The sequence below is a fragment of the Pseudoliparis swirei genome, chromosome 1 (assembly GCF_029220125.1).
Source record: "Pseudoliparis swirei isolate HS2019 ecotype Mariana Trench chromosome 1, NWPU_hadal_v1, whole genome shotgun sequence".
NCBI classification, from domain to species: domain Eukaryota; kingdom Metazoa; phylum Chordata; class Actinopteri; order Perciformes; family Liparidae; genus Pseudoliparis; species Pseudoliparis swirei.
Window position 1 is genome coordinate 5,073,591 of NC_079388.1, and position 16,831 is coordinate 5,090,421.

A 16,831-nucleotide genomic window follows, 5' to 3' on the forward strand; every position below is an offset into this window, starting at 1 on the left:
AATTCAGAAGATCAGCTGCATTGGCAGGAGGAGCAGATGACTTCTAAAGATCCTGTCGGAGTCCTTTTCATTTCAAGGTTCACCTGACATCACGGTGAGTCATCGTTACCCCGCAGCACCGTGAATAAAATGAAAATGTGCAACATTTTTGTTTCTGTGAACCAGTTCTAGAGTTGAACCTGAATGATATCGATGATCTGCTTGCATTGAGCTCTTGTGAGGATACGCAGGGGGAGGAAGTGTAATTGAGCCGTGTGATCATCTTTCAGTGTCAATCCTCTTAGAAACCATGTGGAATAATTCATTTTTAAAAAGCGTGATTGTATTTTCATTACTCCGGTCGGTAAAAGGCCGGTAAGAATCCGGCACACACACTCTGCAGCGCCAATGTCGGCCTATACCTTTTCAGGGGGGGGTCACCTTGAAGCCTGGATACGGTCTCCATGGTAACTACACTCACTCTTTTTCTCCTCCGGAGCGCCGGGCTGCTGGGGTTCGCGGCGCGTTTCCACAATCGCCTGCGGCTGCACCCTGACAGGCGTCTGGGCTCGTTTGGGCCGGGTCTTGGTGCCGGAGGGGGACGTCTTCTTGCCCGTCGGGGTCTTGGAGGCCGCCGCCGGCACCAGGGGGGACAGGGGCCGACTTTTGGGGGCGGCCGGTGACTGAGGTCTGTTTCTGGGCTTCGCAGTGCTGATGAGAAGAGAGGAGGAGGTGGAGAAGGGAAAGAGAGGGTTTAATAACAGAGGAAGGTAATGAGGTCGCCGGTGCACTGCATGAAGCTCATAACTAGGTCACGTTAAGATGTGAGTGGCTCCATCTGAAGCTTTGTGATTCTTCGGCTGCAGGAGAGTGTAACCCGAGAGGAAGGGAGGCGTCTCCCTGAACATCGGCCTGATGCCGACAGACCGGCTGCCGGCTGAGTCCAGTTCAAGTCCTCAATAAAGAATGAATTGACCATTGAGGTTAAATCTGGGACCCGTTGGTGGGACGGTACCTGGTCTCTAGTTTGGATCTCTGGGTCGTGGTGGCGGGCGATGTCAGCGGTCTCTTCTTGGGCACTTTGTCCTTTGTGAGCTCGTTCTTCTCTTTTTCATTCTCCCTCTCCTTGTCTTTCTTCTCTTTCTTCTTTTTGTCCACCTTGAAGGACAAGACGTGACACCAATAAGCAGTTATCACCTGAGGCTGATATATATATATATATATATATATATATATTATATATATATATACAAATATAAATATATTTATATATATATACTATATATATATTATTTATATATATAATATCTCTATATATATTATTTATATAGATATATAATATATACATATATATATTATATATCTATATAAATAATATATATATATATAAATATATTTATATTTATATATATATATAAATATATTTATATATATATATATATACTATATACAGGACTGTCTCAGAAAATTAAATGTGATGAAGTTCTTTTTTTTTCTGTAAAAAACAAAAAAAAAACAAAAATGTCATTCTGGATTCATTACAAATCAACTGAAATAGCCTTTTTTCTGATTTTTTGCTGATTATGGCTTACAGTTTAAGAAAACTCAAATATCCTATCTCTAAATATTAGAATATCATGAAAAAGTATACTAGTAGGGTATTAAACAAATCACTTGAATTGTCTAATTAACTTGCAAGGGTTTCCTGAGCCTTGACAAACACTCAGCTGTTATTAATCTTTTTTTTAACTTGGTCTGAGGAAATATTAAAATTTTATGAGATAGGATTTTAGAGTTTTCTTAAGCTGTAAGCCATAATCAGCAATAATAAAAAATAAAGGCTTGCATATTTCAGTTGATTTGAAAAATAATCAGAATGTTTTTTTTTTTTTTTTTTTTTTTAACAGAAAATAAAGAACGTTATCACAATATTCTAATTTTCTGAGACAGTCCTGTATATATTATTTATATATATAATATCTCTATATATATTATTTATATAGATATATAATATATACATATATATACAGTATATATATATTATATATCTATATAAATAATATATATATATAAATATATTTATATATATAATATATATATACTGTATATATATATACGCTCAGATGAAGGTCTTTTGTTAAATGTCAGTGTGTCATGGAGGACTTTAAGACGGCCACGACAGCGTGTTCTCTTTTTTTAAAGTTTTTTTTTAACCTAATCAGCATTTATTGATTATTTTACCTCCCTCGGTGACAAGCCGTGAACCCTTTATTGACATATTGTCTCAAACACAGAGCCACCTTCTCGTTAATTCAGTGTTATTTGTCTCCATCTGACGAGTTCAATCCAATATTCACTCATTTTTAGCGGTTTTTGGTCTCCAGAAACATTTGAGAGAGACATTTGTCTCTCCAGCTGCTAAACACTGGACTGTGTTCTCCAGCTGGCCTCTACCTGTGTCTGCATAATGTTTGAACTAGTGTAAACATATTTATTTCACTATTAAATTAACGTATTATTCTATTTCTTCCGTACCTTTTTTGTACCTCTTCTATTCCTTCATATATTCAGCTTCAGAAACCATTCAAATATTTAACAATTCAGCTTCTTCAGGACATGCGGGGTATATCCTTTCACATTTCTAACTTTTCAAATGTCGGTATTTTAAAATCTTTTTATGTTTTTTTTAAAATTCATTAAATCATATAGAGAAAATCTTCAACTTTAAAAAGTTTACAGTACCTTCATACTTTCAGCTAATTCAACCATTTAATTTTTTTAATGTTGAAATAACCTTCAACTATTACTGTATATTTTCAGATATTTTTTTATCTTTCCATATTAGTAAATGATTAATTTTTGATGAAATAAAAAAATAATGGAATCCTATGGAGCAACTCTTCAAAGTCGTTTAAACTTTTTCAACTTTAGAAGCTTACAATGTCGGCATACCTTCAGCGAAAGACACAATTTATTTTATATTTCAGCTTCTAAATGTCAAATGTTAGCATTCCAATGCATTTTAAACAGGAAATACAGTTTGTAGTTCTCCTTCACATTCAGTTTTGATATTAAGTTTTGATGGATCAGTAACGGTTTGATTGGCTTTGACCCGCCGTCCGGATGTTGAGCGTGTGTGTCCGTGGTCGCGCGGTGAGCGCTCCGCGTGTCGGCCTACCGGTGTGGAGTTCCGCCGGCGTTGGCGCTGCGTGATGTCCGGCGTGCTGGCGGAGGAGAGCCTCCAGCGCTCGGCGTTCTGGTGCGGGTGGTGAAGGGAGCCGGCGTTCAGCGGGCTGGCGGAGACTGAACGGGAGCAGTGGTGAGAGTCTGAGTGACACATGGACACGCAGAGAGCCGGGGGAGGGGGGGGGGCAGTGGTCAGGGGCCCCACACACACATACAAACATACACACACACACATATAACAAGCCTCTCAGCCTCTACATGCTCTCTTCACAGCAGCATCATGGTGGACTCTGCAGCATCATCCTGGAACATGTGGCAGAATAATTAAAAACTCAAAGAACTGATGCCACCATATACTGTATAAAGAAAGAAATGGAGGCAAGTTCCCAAAAATGTCAATATTTCTTAAATTAACTCGGTTATGTCTCTTAACTTTTAGTTTCTTTTAACTCGTCTTGTTCTGTGTAACTATTTTTTTTAATCTCACCTGGTTAAATAAAGGTTTAAATAAAAAATCTAATTAAATATCTCTAAGTTTTGGACTCTCGTTTTAACTTTTATAGAGTAAACACTACTTCAATAAACAGATTAACTGACATTCAAGATCGAAGATAATGTTTAATACCAGCTGTATCTTCAAACAAACATCACCACAGGGTGTCGTATACAAGTATGAAGACGTAAAGATAATAAAGAGAGACAGAGTGGGAGAGAGGGGAAGAGGACAGAGACAGAAACGAGTGATCTACAAAGCAAATACGCCGAAGCTCATTTCTGCTCCTGCCTTGTGAAATGTGGTCAAATTTACAAGCAATTAAAAAAATTCCACGTTGGGATCTGAAGACCTGCGGTGGACATTTCTCAGACTTTCGTGCACTTGGAGGACTTTAAAGAGAAGTGCTTGGAACGAAAGGGAAAATGTAAAGCTGTGATCGCGTGATATGACGGAAAGCTCCCGAACAGGATAGAGAGAGGGGGGGGGAGGGGGAGGGGGGTAGAAAACATCCAGATGTGTTCTCACACTCACGGGAGTCGCTGTTGTTGAGGAGGGTGGCGGCGCTGCGGCTGCGGGCCAGGAAGGACAGCGTGGGCGTCATGAGCCGCTCCACGATGCGGCTCTCCCAGGGGCTGAGGCGCAGGCTGCGGGCTGACAGGAGGAGGCATGAGTGTCGGGTTACGGACCCGGAGCCGCGCCGCACGGGTTACTCACCGCGGACACACACACACACCTCACCGCCGCACAGGTGAACACACTCGGCACGTGTCGCGCTCCTCATTGATGACACTACAGCGCATCCTCTCTTCACGCACACACACACACACACACACACTGAACACACTCCATCTAAGGCAGAGGGGAGTTTCACGCTGCATTCCTGCTGTTAAGCCTGAGGAAATGTTACCAGGTTGTGACATGAAAAAAATAACGCATCAAATTTGATCTTTGTCATTGGCAAAGGGAAACGAATTTATTATTATTATTATCACTGACGTTTAACTAGCCGAACAAACCCTCATCACTTAGAAAAGGTTGTTGTTGTTGTTATTTGTCCTGTGTTTTGCACTTTTTCCTATAGATATGAAGAGATAAGATGGGCATCATCTGAGAATCTTCACATGTGGTATCGATTGTCTGAAAGACATGTGTAGATATAGAATTGATGCATACTTTCAATAAAAAAAGAATAAAACAAAATACAAAAATAAAGGAGGAAAAAAAATCACTTTTTCATGCAAACCTTCCACAAAAAAAAGTCGTTGTACATGAAGATGTAAGAAAAGCACACGCAGTGGTATCGTACTCGTGAGAGGCGAGCAGGCCTCGCTAGACCGTTAATTATGGGATGTTACATTTAGGAACAGACCACCGGCTTGGGTTCAAACTAGAGCGTTTTGTCACGCAGCCTTTACATAAGTTACGTATTTTTAGGGACAACTCAAAACTCCAGTCTGCCAATCAGAGACTCTCTCAGACTCAAAGACACAGAGGAGCCACACGGGATGACTGACTGAACGCCAGCCCTCCCGCCGCACACGGTACCAGACATCCGAGAGCAACACGCAGCGGAAACAAGCCCAAGTCCTTTAATTACCACTCACAGTCACAGTCACGTAAAAGCTGCCCTACTCCAGCCCAATCCACCCAGTGCAGTGCAAAGTGAGTTCAGCATGAGCACAACACACAGCGACTCTGACATTAGCACCACCGCGGCGCGAGAAGAGCAGTAATCTAACATTTATTGGGCGCCATGTGGTGTGAATTCAGACGTCCAGCAGACGGCAGGATGCAGAGGATGTGTTGAGACGACGGGGCGGAAACACAGAGACCATGACGTCATCCTCTCATCAGGCAAACGCGACGTCAGAGGATCAAGTTGCTTTTAGTCGGAGGTCGGCGCCATCTTGTTAGAAACTAGAGACGCCCTGGTGGGATTTTTATGAAGATTAAGGCAAAAAACAGAAAAGCCCAAAAAGGGAGCGGACGGAGAGACGATGGCTGACGCCGGGCGGAGGAGAGCTCTGAGTTCAAGACTCTTCACACCGAATATCACGGAGACGGAGGGTTGAGTTTGAGGTACTTTGCTCTCGTGTTTTCATTTTTTTGTTTTATTTATTTTAAAGCTTTAGTTACTAGTTGTGTTGTAGATTAAGAATTGACTTGCTGAATATGACCCAAACTACTTCATCAGTAATAATAAGCTAATAGCATAATAATATATACACTTATTGAGATGACACAAATGTACGTACAGGACTTTTTTTTGACAGTATTTGAATAATGTGTTATCTCCATGATATATATATACATATTTTTTAAATTTATATATATATATATATAATTATATATATATATATATATATATATATATATATTATTATATTATATATATATATATATATATATATATATATAGCTAACTGGTTGCAGCCTGCAGCTTCACGTCTACTGCACAGAGTGGTGTCAATCCTCTCGTACACGCAGTCCCCAAAATGTTGAACAATCCCTTGAAGTCAAAGATCTTTTCTTCCACCAGGTGACATCAGTCCGTGTTGCTTTTGACTCTCTTTTACTTTCCTGTCCTGCTTCTTTAAAAAGTGCAAAACAACAGAAAGCAAGCAAGTTACGCACGAGACACGGACGCACGGGGAGGACCCAGAGTCACCGCCTCAGCGTGAGAGCTGATGCATGACAACACCGCCCCCCCCTCCTCCTCCCCCCATGAAAAAAACTGACAGCATGCTGTGCAAAGACACATTTATAGTCTTCTCAATGCTCTGTTGGTATGCAGGACGCCTACACACACGTACACACACGTACACACACATACACACACGTACACACACGTACACACACATGTTCCTGCATTAATGTTTCTACGCTCTTCACATTATGATTTACAGACTGGCCCTTCTCGTGCAACAGTCTCACCCCTGCAGTACGTTGGACGGATCATTTTGTCTTACTGATAACTTGACTACCTCCCGTTGCTAGGCAACAGCAGTTTCCCCCTCGCTCCCACCACCCCCCACAGTTCTTTCTCCAATGCGGCAAGGGGGGGGGGGACGGCGAGCTGAGCTGCTGCCTGGTGATCGACGGTGTTCACCTGCAGGTAGACTAATGGCTGGATCTATCACCCCCCCCCCTCCCTCCCCCTCTCACATCTACTCCCACTACTATTACAGCTACGCTGCTCCAGAGCGCCCTCGCAAGGCCAGAAACACAATCTCCGATATCGACTTAACAAAATTGTCCTTTCGTGTCCCAGCAATCATCCGGCAGGACGACCTGAATCTGAAGAGAGTGGAAACTCAGGAGTCTGATCCAATGAGCTTACCAGAACACGGCCATGAATATATTCATCGTCACATTGCAGGATCCTTTTTTTGTGGAATAACAAGATATTTCCGTGTACTTTTGGCATATTCCTCTGGTCTTTATAACATACAGTAGGCTTGCAGAGGGTTTGTTGAGTTGAACAGGCTGTGCTCGTCCTCTTTATGTGACTGGGGTTGTGCTAGTTGGAGTCTTTGTCCCCGACCATGGCGCTGCCATATCAGTGGCCCCCACAGACCGCTGCAGACAATGCTGCTGCTGCACCAGGAGACGTTGGCATTGTGTTTCAGAAACGTCTCTCAGTGTGCCGTGTTGATAAATCCACGCCATGTAATTGAGACTTTGGACTTCGCCTTTAATAAAAATTCAAACCGTTGCCTACCGAGTACAAACCAGGTCTTCTGGTCATATCACTTTATCTTATCCTGTGTCTTGCATATGTACAAAACGAAGCCTGTTAAAATAACATATGGACGTTTTCAGCCACGCCTTTTAGCAGCACGGCTCTATGGAGGCTCGTGTGGGCTCGGCGGCGCACCGCTGTGCCGCCGACTGCAGTATCTCACCCCTTTGGGATCGATTGTTTTGAAATATTCTAGAAACATTCTCGGTCCCCAGAGGATGAGTCCTCATGACTTTGGAGGTGAACGTTCGCGGTTTTGAGTGAATTTGGAAACCAAGACTGTGAAACTTTTGAAAGAAGTAATTATTCAAGAGTTCCTCTTACAAATGAAATGAAATGAAGAATTCATACGCATCACATGATCCTGTTATTATGTGGCTAGTTCCCACCGGTGTTGAGCAATAGTTACATTGGTCTCGACTAATGCTAACACACTGAACTAAGAAGGGGAACATCAGACAGACACGTTGGCATCGTTACGCTGCGTTCGCACCAAAAGCGTTGCAAATGTTCACGTGAGTTGAAATCGGCCGACGCTGAGACGTCCCGCCGCTGGTGAAGCTAACTGCTGCTAGTAGCGCTGGAAGAGACAGTCATTCAGACGTATAAAGTCACCGAGCTGTGTGAGCCTACGGGTGATGGTATGTATAAATATGTATATGATATTAATGTCATGAACCCAAACACGAGGGCGTTAGATGTTCAGACGTTTGTGGGATGTCCACAACAAGTATAAAACAGAAATAGTGGTGAGTTCTTCCGTGGCGGATGAAGGAGATGATAACTGTTTCCACGGAGTAAAGCCATGGAGATAAGCCCCGCCCCCTCTAAGGTGCGAATTAAGCGAATGACGCGAATCCACCCCAACTTGTCGTAAAGTAAAGCTTGGCGTGAGCGCAGCATGAGAGTCTTTTAGCATGCTGACATCAGCATTTAGCACAAAGCACGTTAGCACGTTAGCAAGGCTATACACACTTTGACTTGCTCCAACAACATGTCAACTTATTCTCTTATGATGATACATGTTCTCGTTTTTAGCCATGTGTTGATTTGTGTAATTACGGAAAAGATGGATTCAACAAGTTTCTTGTGAAAGCAAAATAACTTTGCATTAAGAAACAAAAATAAAAGTGACCCATTACAAATGATCTGGTTTTAAGGATTGTGTTACGAAGAAACATTTCCTACAAGAAACTGAGAACATTTCCTTTTTTCTCGTGGCGGCAATGCGCCGCCGTAAATAACTGAGTTTAATCTCCATGGAAACGGGCTATATGTCCACATAAAACCACCAACAGACAAGACATGTGCATTTAGTTGCTCCACTTTCATCTGCACCAGTCACACTATGACATCACCAGTAGCACCACCACACCAGACCACCAACAGTAACGTGGAGGGGGTCAACCAATAGAGATGTGAACTCAAAACAAACCTACGAAACACACACATCACAAAACGATGGCTCGGGGACGTCGTGGTGATTTGGGAGGCTGATCAAAAATGCAGAAGAGACTCAAATCAATGACAACCACCAACTGAAATAATATAAAGACCACGATGCATACGAGACCGAGAGCGTGACAAGCGAGGGGGGGGGGGGGGGGGTAGGTGGTAAATGACCAGTCACCAAGCACAGGCAGGCAGGCAGGTCACCACAGACGACAGTTATAATAGCAACAGAAGAAAACCCAAAAAGAAAGTGTGGGGGGGAGGGTGGAGAAGAGGGGGATGATTAGAAAGGGAGAGGGAGGGAAGAGGCCTGGTGGACATTGACGCCGGGTCGTCCTTACTTCTGTTGGGGGAGTTCCAGAGCGTGGCAGAGGACTTGGACAGCCTGTTGTTAATGACAGGCTCCACCTGCCTCGGCAAGTTGACGGTGGAGGCCGAGCATCTGCCTGCACCGGAGAGAACGCAACAGACAACAACTGTTCACAAGGCGGCCGGCGTGCAGGCGGCCCCCGGCTGAGGACCGATAAGAGATGCGGGGGGGGGGGGGCGGGCTGCCGTCTCTCCTCGGTCTGGATCTATCAGGGACTCCCCGTCCTCTGAGGTTCCCATTAGCATTAAGGAGGAGATTCATTTGGGGGTGCGGAGGGGGAGCAGGAGGGGAGGAACTTTGAGGAAAGCGTGGGAAAAGGGGCGTGGCAAAGTTAGAAGTTGCGTAACTACTTCGCTTTTTTTCCGGCATCAAGTATCACACGCGCGTCCACGCACACATTCAGACCCTTTCACACGCTTGTCTCGACCGCAGTGTCACGGGTCCACAAGAGGTCGGTCGCACCCCCCGTTTTTTTTCCCGACGGTCTGAAAAAGGGGGAATGAGCTTCCACGGCTCCTCGGTTCTCACAGCTGGTCTCATGAAACACGGCCGTGGCAGACATCTTGCTTTTCGCTCGGCTCTCCGCCTCCGTTTTCACTTTTAAACTGGAACTCAAAACCAACATTTCTGCCTAAAAGTAAAACAGAGTCCTTCCAGTGAGGACTCATGACCCTTCAGGAGTTATTTCCTTGAATTGCATCAAGTTGGACCGGTGAGTCACAGTCGGCGCCGCGTTGTTGGAGTTACAGTGAGGATGTGATGCATTCTTTGTTTCCTCGGGATTGTGGGTCACTTGAAACTCACTTTCTCTGCGGGAGGTCTGGTTGAGTCCGCCCGCCCAGGACCACCTCTGCTGGCGGATCTCGGTCCACGTCTTCTTCGTCGACCTCTTGATGGCGGACTCGTACCTCTCCTGCAGGAACCACGCAGTCACAACGGAGTCACACACTCACGCCCACACGGCCGCTTGACAGTTTAACGAAACAGTGAGGTCATCATGTTGGGCCTTCTTGTGGCGAGCAAGGCGCCGGTTAGCTTAGGTTAGCATAAAGAATAGAAACAGAGGGAAACAGCTCTGGTTGAAGGTATCAAGATCCACCAACCAGCAATTTTAAAGCTTGCTTATTAAAATGTTTTTCTATTTACTGCAGAAAAACAAGATGTTGTGGTTTTGTGGGGTATCCATCTGGTTAGCTACGCTAATGTGATTAGCTTCACATTAACAGAAGCAGGGGAAAGAGCTCGCCCGGCTCGGTCCAAAAACATATTCGCTCCTCTGAAGTTCCCTCGTAATGTAGGACATCAGTTCTTTAGCAGCATCAGACTGCTGCCATCTTCTGTTAGTCTGAATGCTAAGCTAGGCTAATATCCTGCTGCATGCAGCTCCTAGCATAAGACTGGCATCGATCTTTTGATAAAAAAGCTAATAATTCCTTTAACAATTGCTGAAATTTAACATTCTGCCGGTAGATATGCTCATGACTCAAAGTCATGAGCAACTGGGGACAAGGAGAGATAAGAAGACACTGTTTCATTTTCAAAGGTCAAATAGAAGTGATAAGGGATGAGGTACCACTGCTCTGATTAAAAACTGTTCACTCAAATTAAAGCCGATAAAAAATCTGAACTTATGACCACTGGAAAATGATCTGTACTCCGCCAACACTTGGCATCACGGATGATATTTAAGATGTGATCAAATCCACAGGCAGCGTTCCAGTGGTCAGAGACGGCACTAAGCATTAGGCGGCGTGTATAAACACTGGCACGGCGTCGACTTTCCACCCCGACTTGAATTAACGGAAACTATTTTGGAGATACTTATGTCTCAGGCTATAAAACAAATATTGGATCAGGGATAATAACTCAAAGACATCTTTGAAATTGCATCATTGGGTCAAACCCTAATTTATAATAATCCATGTTTGGATGGTTCTGAGCTGCTACATCCTGGGTTGTTGTGTTTTCTCGCCTTGTTCTTCTCCAGTTTCTGTCTCTGCTTTTCCTCCAGCACAGCGCGGCGTTTCTCCGTCTTCAGCCTCTGGTCCTCCAGCTTCCTCCGGCGGTCCTCCAGCTGGCTCTCCCTCAGGCGGCGGGCCTTCTCCTCCTTCTCCAGCCACTGCACCTTCTTCACCGCTGCAGGGTCACCAGAGACAGAGGGGTTAACGTCCAGACGGAAAAAGCCCGGAGAGAGAGAGAGAGAGAGAGAGAAATACAGATGACTCGAGAGAAAAAAGTGGATTAGAATCACATTTGTCTGAGATCTTTTTTAGTTCTGTGGTTATCTGCATAAAGTTTCGGCCTTTTTTTCTTCCTTAGAACGAAATTATCCTTATAATAATAAACGTATTGTTTTCCTAAAGAGTGTTTTTTAGGATAAGAAGACTACGGTTCAACCCGAAACCCACAAACCTCACAGGGTGGTGCTGGAAGTAAATCTAGGGGAACACCTACATCATTATGGTTCACCCTCTGGGGAACACGAATGTCTGGCCAATGTATCTGGAAAATGTTGAGCTGTTTCACTTCAGAGAAGCACTTAAATGATTCTATGTAGAGCATGAATATCTGAAACTAATTCCATGGCATCCATCCATGTAATAGTTGTTGAGACATTTCACTCAAACCAACAAACCTCTTGGTGACGTTGCAGGAACATTTTGGAGAAACACCAGACATTAGCATTCATATTCTGGGAGCCACACATGTCTGTGCCAAATATTATTATATATCTGTTATTTTCCCTGTAGATAAGTGTCAGGCAAGCACTGAAATCATGGGAATAGTTATCTGGAGACCATGCATGTCGGATCCAATTTGTATGGCAACCCATTTAATCGTTTTTAAAAATATGTCATCATCAGTTGAGACAAACAGTATTCAAAGATACGAAGAAAAGATGCTATGAACTAATCTATGTGAAATATAGTCATTCAACAGAGATTTAAAGAACCCCCTACTTAGGTTATTAAGTGGATTCTTTAAATCTGACGGTGTAAATGACTTAAACCCTTGACGCTCCAAATTGTATGGCAATCCATTTAATAGTTTAAACAAAATATGTTATGATCACTTGAGACAAACAGAATTAAAACAGACAATGAAAAGATGCAGTAAACTAATCTATGTGAAATATACAGAGATTTAAAGAACCCCCGACTCACGTAGGTTATTCCAACGTGGATTCTTTAAATCTGACGGTGTAAATGACCGAAACTCTTGATACTCAAGCGCAGATGGAAGACACTGTGTCGACTACACTGTAATCCTGATAACAGTAAATAAGCAGCGGTGCCCCGCCGGGTTTACAGCGCCCTCCAGCAAACGATGCCGGCTTCTCTTTGCACAGGCGCTGCCGCGGCTCATTTCGTGGTGGGAACGATTAAACAGAAATCAATCCTCGTAAATGAAGCCTTCTGTATGCAGGACAGCCGCTGTCTTTTGAGCAAGAGTTTAAACAATGGATGATGATGAGGAGGGGTTACATGCATCATCTATCAAAAGTAATGGCATGTTTCAGTATGATCTGGTGTTGCTGAGAGTCAGACGGCATTAGAAATACTTTTTTAGTGGATTAAAGCTCCGTGAGGATGTAGCAGTGTTGTGAGGCGAAGGTGTGTTTTGTATTTAATTCAGAACTCTGCAGCTCCGCTTAACTTATGAGGCACAAAAGCCTTCTTTGCTCCTCCATAAAACCAATTCCTGAAGAAAAGAAAGTCTGAGCTCCGTGCAGCAGGATTTAGAAATGGGTCGTTATAATGTGAGTTCTTCACGGTACGCTCCGATAGGCCCACATGCCATTATGTGCAGAGGGTTCTGGACATTTTGCATGCTCTGCATTTAAAAAAAGCCTTCAAGTTGTACCGTGTAATTAAAGAAAAAAAAAATCTGACTGCAGGAAACTAATCTCAGATCAGCTGAAGCCGAGTGAACCGTAGATGTTAGCGATAAAGAGGCAGAAGAACTGTGCTGATGCAGGACCGCATTAGAGATGCTAATGAAAGTAGTAATTAAATCTAATCTGTCTGAGAGGCCTGGTCTCCGTTTATGGTAATGACTGCTCGTAGTTAAGGCCCCCGGGCTCAGAGGGAAACGCCTACCGAGCTCTGCTCTCATTGGCCGCCTTCATCCACAGGGGGGGGGGGGGGGAACCTTTGAAGAGTCTATATCAACTCTAAAACGTGTTTTTTTGGGGAGGCTATAGAGCAATATTTTCACAAGAGACAAGTTTCCTTCTGCAGCCACAAGAGTACAACCATGACTACAGGTGTCATGCAACAATCCAAAGGATAATTTAAACAAAACACGAGCAGAGAACATATACGGTTCAAAACTTTCCATTCGAGAGACGACAGAAAAAACAAACAAATCATAAGCTCAGTGGATTGATGGAGGGAAGAAGAAAGGGTGAGACTTTGACCCCCATCACGAGGGTGATTATTCCCAAATGGCATGACGGCGAGGGTTTTTAGTGAAGCCCCTTCCTTACCTTGCAGCTGAGTTTGCTGTTCTGAAAGCCGTGCGAGGAGAAACAGTGAGAGACGACACGTCAGAGGAAAGAGTCACGTTAAGAACACGCTAAGAATACAAGAAGTGCATGCATCACGTTGGCGACCACAAAGTCACCAGCAGAGTTTGTTTTGAGGAATATTTTAATACGAGCTCAAAGTATTTGATCGTTTTGTCATTTCTTACCGATGTATCGGGCTCTCTCCTCCCGCCTCTCCTTGGCAAGTTTCTGTCGTTGCTCTGAGTTCACCGAATCTGCAGGGGGAAACATTTAAACATATTCAGTTGAATCTGTCATCTCAAACCGAAACAAGCTGCACGTTATGTCTGTTGCTTATTTACATGTCCAGCGGTTAAAGCTCAAGGTGAGAAGTCTTCTTCAAAGACATCTTTTGTCATATTTGTGGACATTTTCTTTGCATCCCGACAGCGATCATGTAATCCTGTCGATCTGGTATCGACGCCATGCGACAACCTCCGGGTCTGACACGTGAAGTCAATGCAGAAGAAGTCTATCTAATGGCCAGCAGGGGGCGACTCTTCTGGTTGAGAAAAGAAGTCTGTGAACATTTGATCTTACTTGGCACTTGATTCATTCCCTCAGTAAACATTGTCGATGCTAATGGAGTCAATTCCTAGTTTCATGTATTCTTCAGCGTGATGTTCATTCAGTAAATTAAAGACCATAGCAGGGTATGCTTGAGGGCGGGGCTACCATGATTGACAGATTGCTACCACGGCGTTGTCTAGCCTGGGTGTTGTATCCGTTTTGTGTCACCCTTTCACATTGTATTTTTATGGCAGTTAATATTGAGCTATTTGGTCGTCTAAAAATGTCCTATTCAGCATGTTGTCCTTAGCTCCCTCTTGTGTCTCTGAACTCAAGGCTTCAAAAGCGTAGACCGCCAACCAATAGATGCTGTTTCTTTATTATTAGAGTTTGTTTTAACTATGTACTGGCTCTTACTCTTGTTGGTTTTCCAACATGTTCAACCCTTTGGGGACACATGATCACTCATTTAGACTAACGTGTGTCCAACCGATGGATGCTTGAGTCCAGTATTAACTCTCCTTTTAGCTCCATTTTTGGTCTCCACCTTCTCCCGAGAGGAATATGTGTGTCTTCAGCTGCTGAATGCTGCACTGTGTCCGCCAGCCAGTCGCTCCCCGAGTCTGTCTGCTGAGCTGGATTCACAAACACACATCATAGAGCGGAGGAGAACTGCTTCAGACACCCTGAAGTGGCTCGGACCAGAACTTTCATGGTCATTTGCATCAAAGCCAGTTGACGCGGCTCGAGCATCGGATTAGGACTCGAGAGGTTTTCCAGGAATGAAAGCGACTGAAAAAGGAGACCCCAGGCGGACTCCGAACACGCTGAGGGGGGATGGCATATCCCATCTGGCCGTGGAATGTCTCGGATCCCACTGGAGGAGAAGAAGAACGTCGGGGCTACAGATGTGTGGTGGTCACAGCACTGAAAATCAATTAAACTTCAAACAGAAAGGCGTCGGAAACAATGCGCCTGTTATTTTGATGAATCCACAGGATGTCATTTTTCAAAGCTGTGAGCACCAACAACACTATTTCATCGCCTTTAAGTAGCTCATAATGACGCCATGTGAATACTATGAAAGAGACCGAGGTGGAGAAGTGCCAGTGAAATGTTTGTGGCTGCAGGAGTCAATACTTTCAATGCTGTTTTTTAAGAAATCTCATGTACAAGTTTAAAATGAAATCATCATGGTTTCATCATATATAAAGTTCATCACTACACGTTACCAGAGACGTTGGTACAGCTGTCTATTTATAAAGCATTTGTAGTTACACTACCGTTCAAAAGTTTGGGGTCCCTTAGAAATGACTTTATTTTTCAAAGAAAAGCACTGTTTTTTCAATAAAGATAACATTAATCAAAAATACACTCTCTACATTGTTAATGTGGTAAATGACTATTCTAGGTGGAAGTGTCTGGTTTCTAATGAAATATCTCCAGAGGTGTATAGAGGCCCATTTCCATCAACTATCACTCCAGTGTTCTAATGGTACATTGTGTTTGCTCATCGCCTTAGAAGACTAATATCTGATTAGAAAACCCTTGTGCAATTATGTTAGCACAGCTGAAAACAGTTATGCTGGTGATATAAGCTATACAACTGGCCTTCCTTTGAGCTTGAAGTTTGAAGAACAAAATTAATACTTCAAATATTAATCATTATTTCTAACCTTGTCAATGTCTTGACTATATTTTCTATTCAATTTTCAATTCATTTGATAAATAAAAGTGAGTTTTCATGGGAGACACGAAATTGTCTGGATGACCCCAAACTTTTGAACGGTAGTGTACATGTATTTTACTTGTGATTTTATATGCATTTTATTCCATTTTAATGTCTTGTACTCTCTGGACCTTGAGTCGGAAATAAAAGTTTGATTGATTAAAAACTGTGTGCACAGGTTTCACACAGAAACATTGATTCAGTTTGTCTTTGTCCGTCTCCTCGTAGGCTGACTGTGTGAACACTCTTGCGCGGCTCAGCTGTGATGAACCACACGCTCTCATCTGCAGCGGTAATCGGCGTGAGTCCTGGTTAGCGGCGTGAGTCCTGGTAATCGGCGTGAGTCCTGGTAATCGGCGTGAGTCCTGGTTAGCGGCGTGAGTCCTGGTAATCGGCGTGAGTCCTGGTTATCGGCGTGAGTCCTGGTAATCGGCGTGAGTCCTGGTTATCGGCGTGAGTCCTGGTAATCGGCGTGAGTCCTGGTAATCGGCGTAAGTCCTGGTAATCGGCGTGAGTCCTGGTTATCGGCGTGAGTCCTGGTAATCGGCGTGAGTCCTGGTAATCGGTGTGAGTCCTGGTTATCGGCGTGAGTCCTGGTTATCGGCGTGAGTCCTGGTAATCGGCGTAACACGAGGATTTGTGCGTCTCTCCGCGCGCTCGCAGTCGCCTGTGAAAAGCCGCCTGCGTGGAAAAACCAGGACTCCCTGCGGTGCCCTTCTCCTACTGTGGCTCTCCTCCACGCTATGTAATATGCATGCCGCGCATCCTCAACCAATCACAGGGGGCCCTGCACCATCTCCATGGCAACCTGAATTTCC

General features: G+C 43.8%; 1 protein-coding gene across 5 annotated transcripts in view; it reads right to left on the minus strand.

Moving 5' to 3' along the window:
* The window catches only part of map7d1b (MAP7 domain containing 1b), a 50,865-nt gene that overhangs the window by 6,583 nt on the left and 27,451 nt on the right, over positions 1-16,831 (minus strand). Inside the window, exons 3-11 of one of the 5 annotated variants that reach the window (XM_056411910.1) lie at positions 13,921-13,989; positions 13,715-13,735; positions 11,198-11,361; positions 10,030-10,138; positions 9,197-9,301; positions 4,187-4,312; positions 3,158-3,282; positions 995-1,137; positions 461-690 (exon numbers count right to left, since the gene is read on the minus strand). In XM_056411910.1, coding sequence (XP_056267885.1) covers positions 461-690; positions 995-1,137; positions 3,158-3,282; positions 4,187-4,312; positions 9,197-9,301; positions 10,030-10,138; positions 11,198-11,361; positions 13,715-13,735; positions 13,921-13,989 — 1,092 coding nt within the window. The remainder of the gene's footprint in view (positions 1-460; positions 691-994; positions 1,138-3,157; positions 3,283-4,186; positions 4,313-9,196; positions 9,302-10,029; positions 10,139-11,197; positions 11,362-13,714; positions 13,736-13,920; positions 13,990-16,831) is intronic. The other 4 variants (XM_056411911.1, XM_056411912.1, XM_056411919.1 and 1 more) reach the window with 4 other exon arrangements.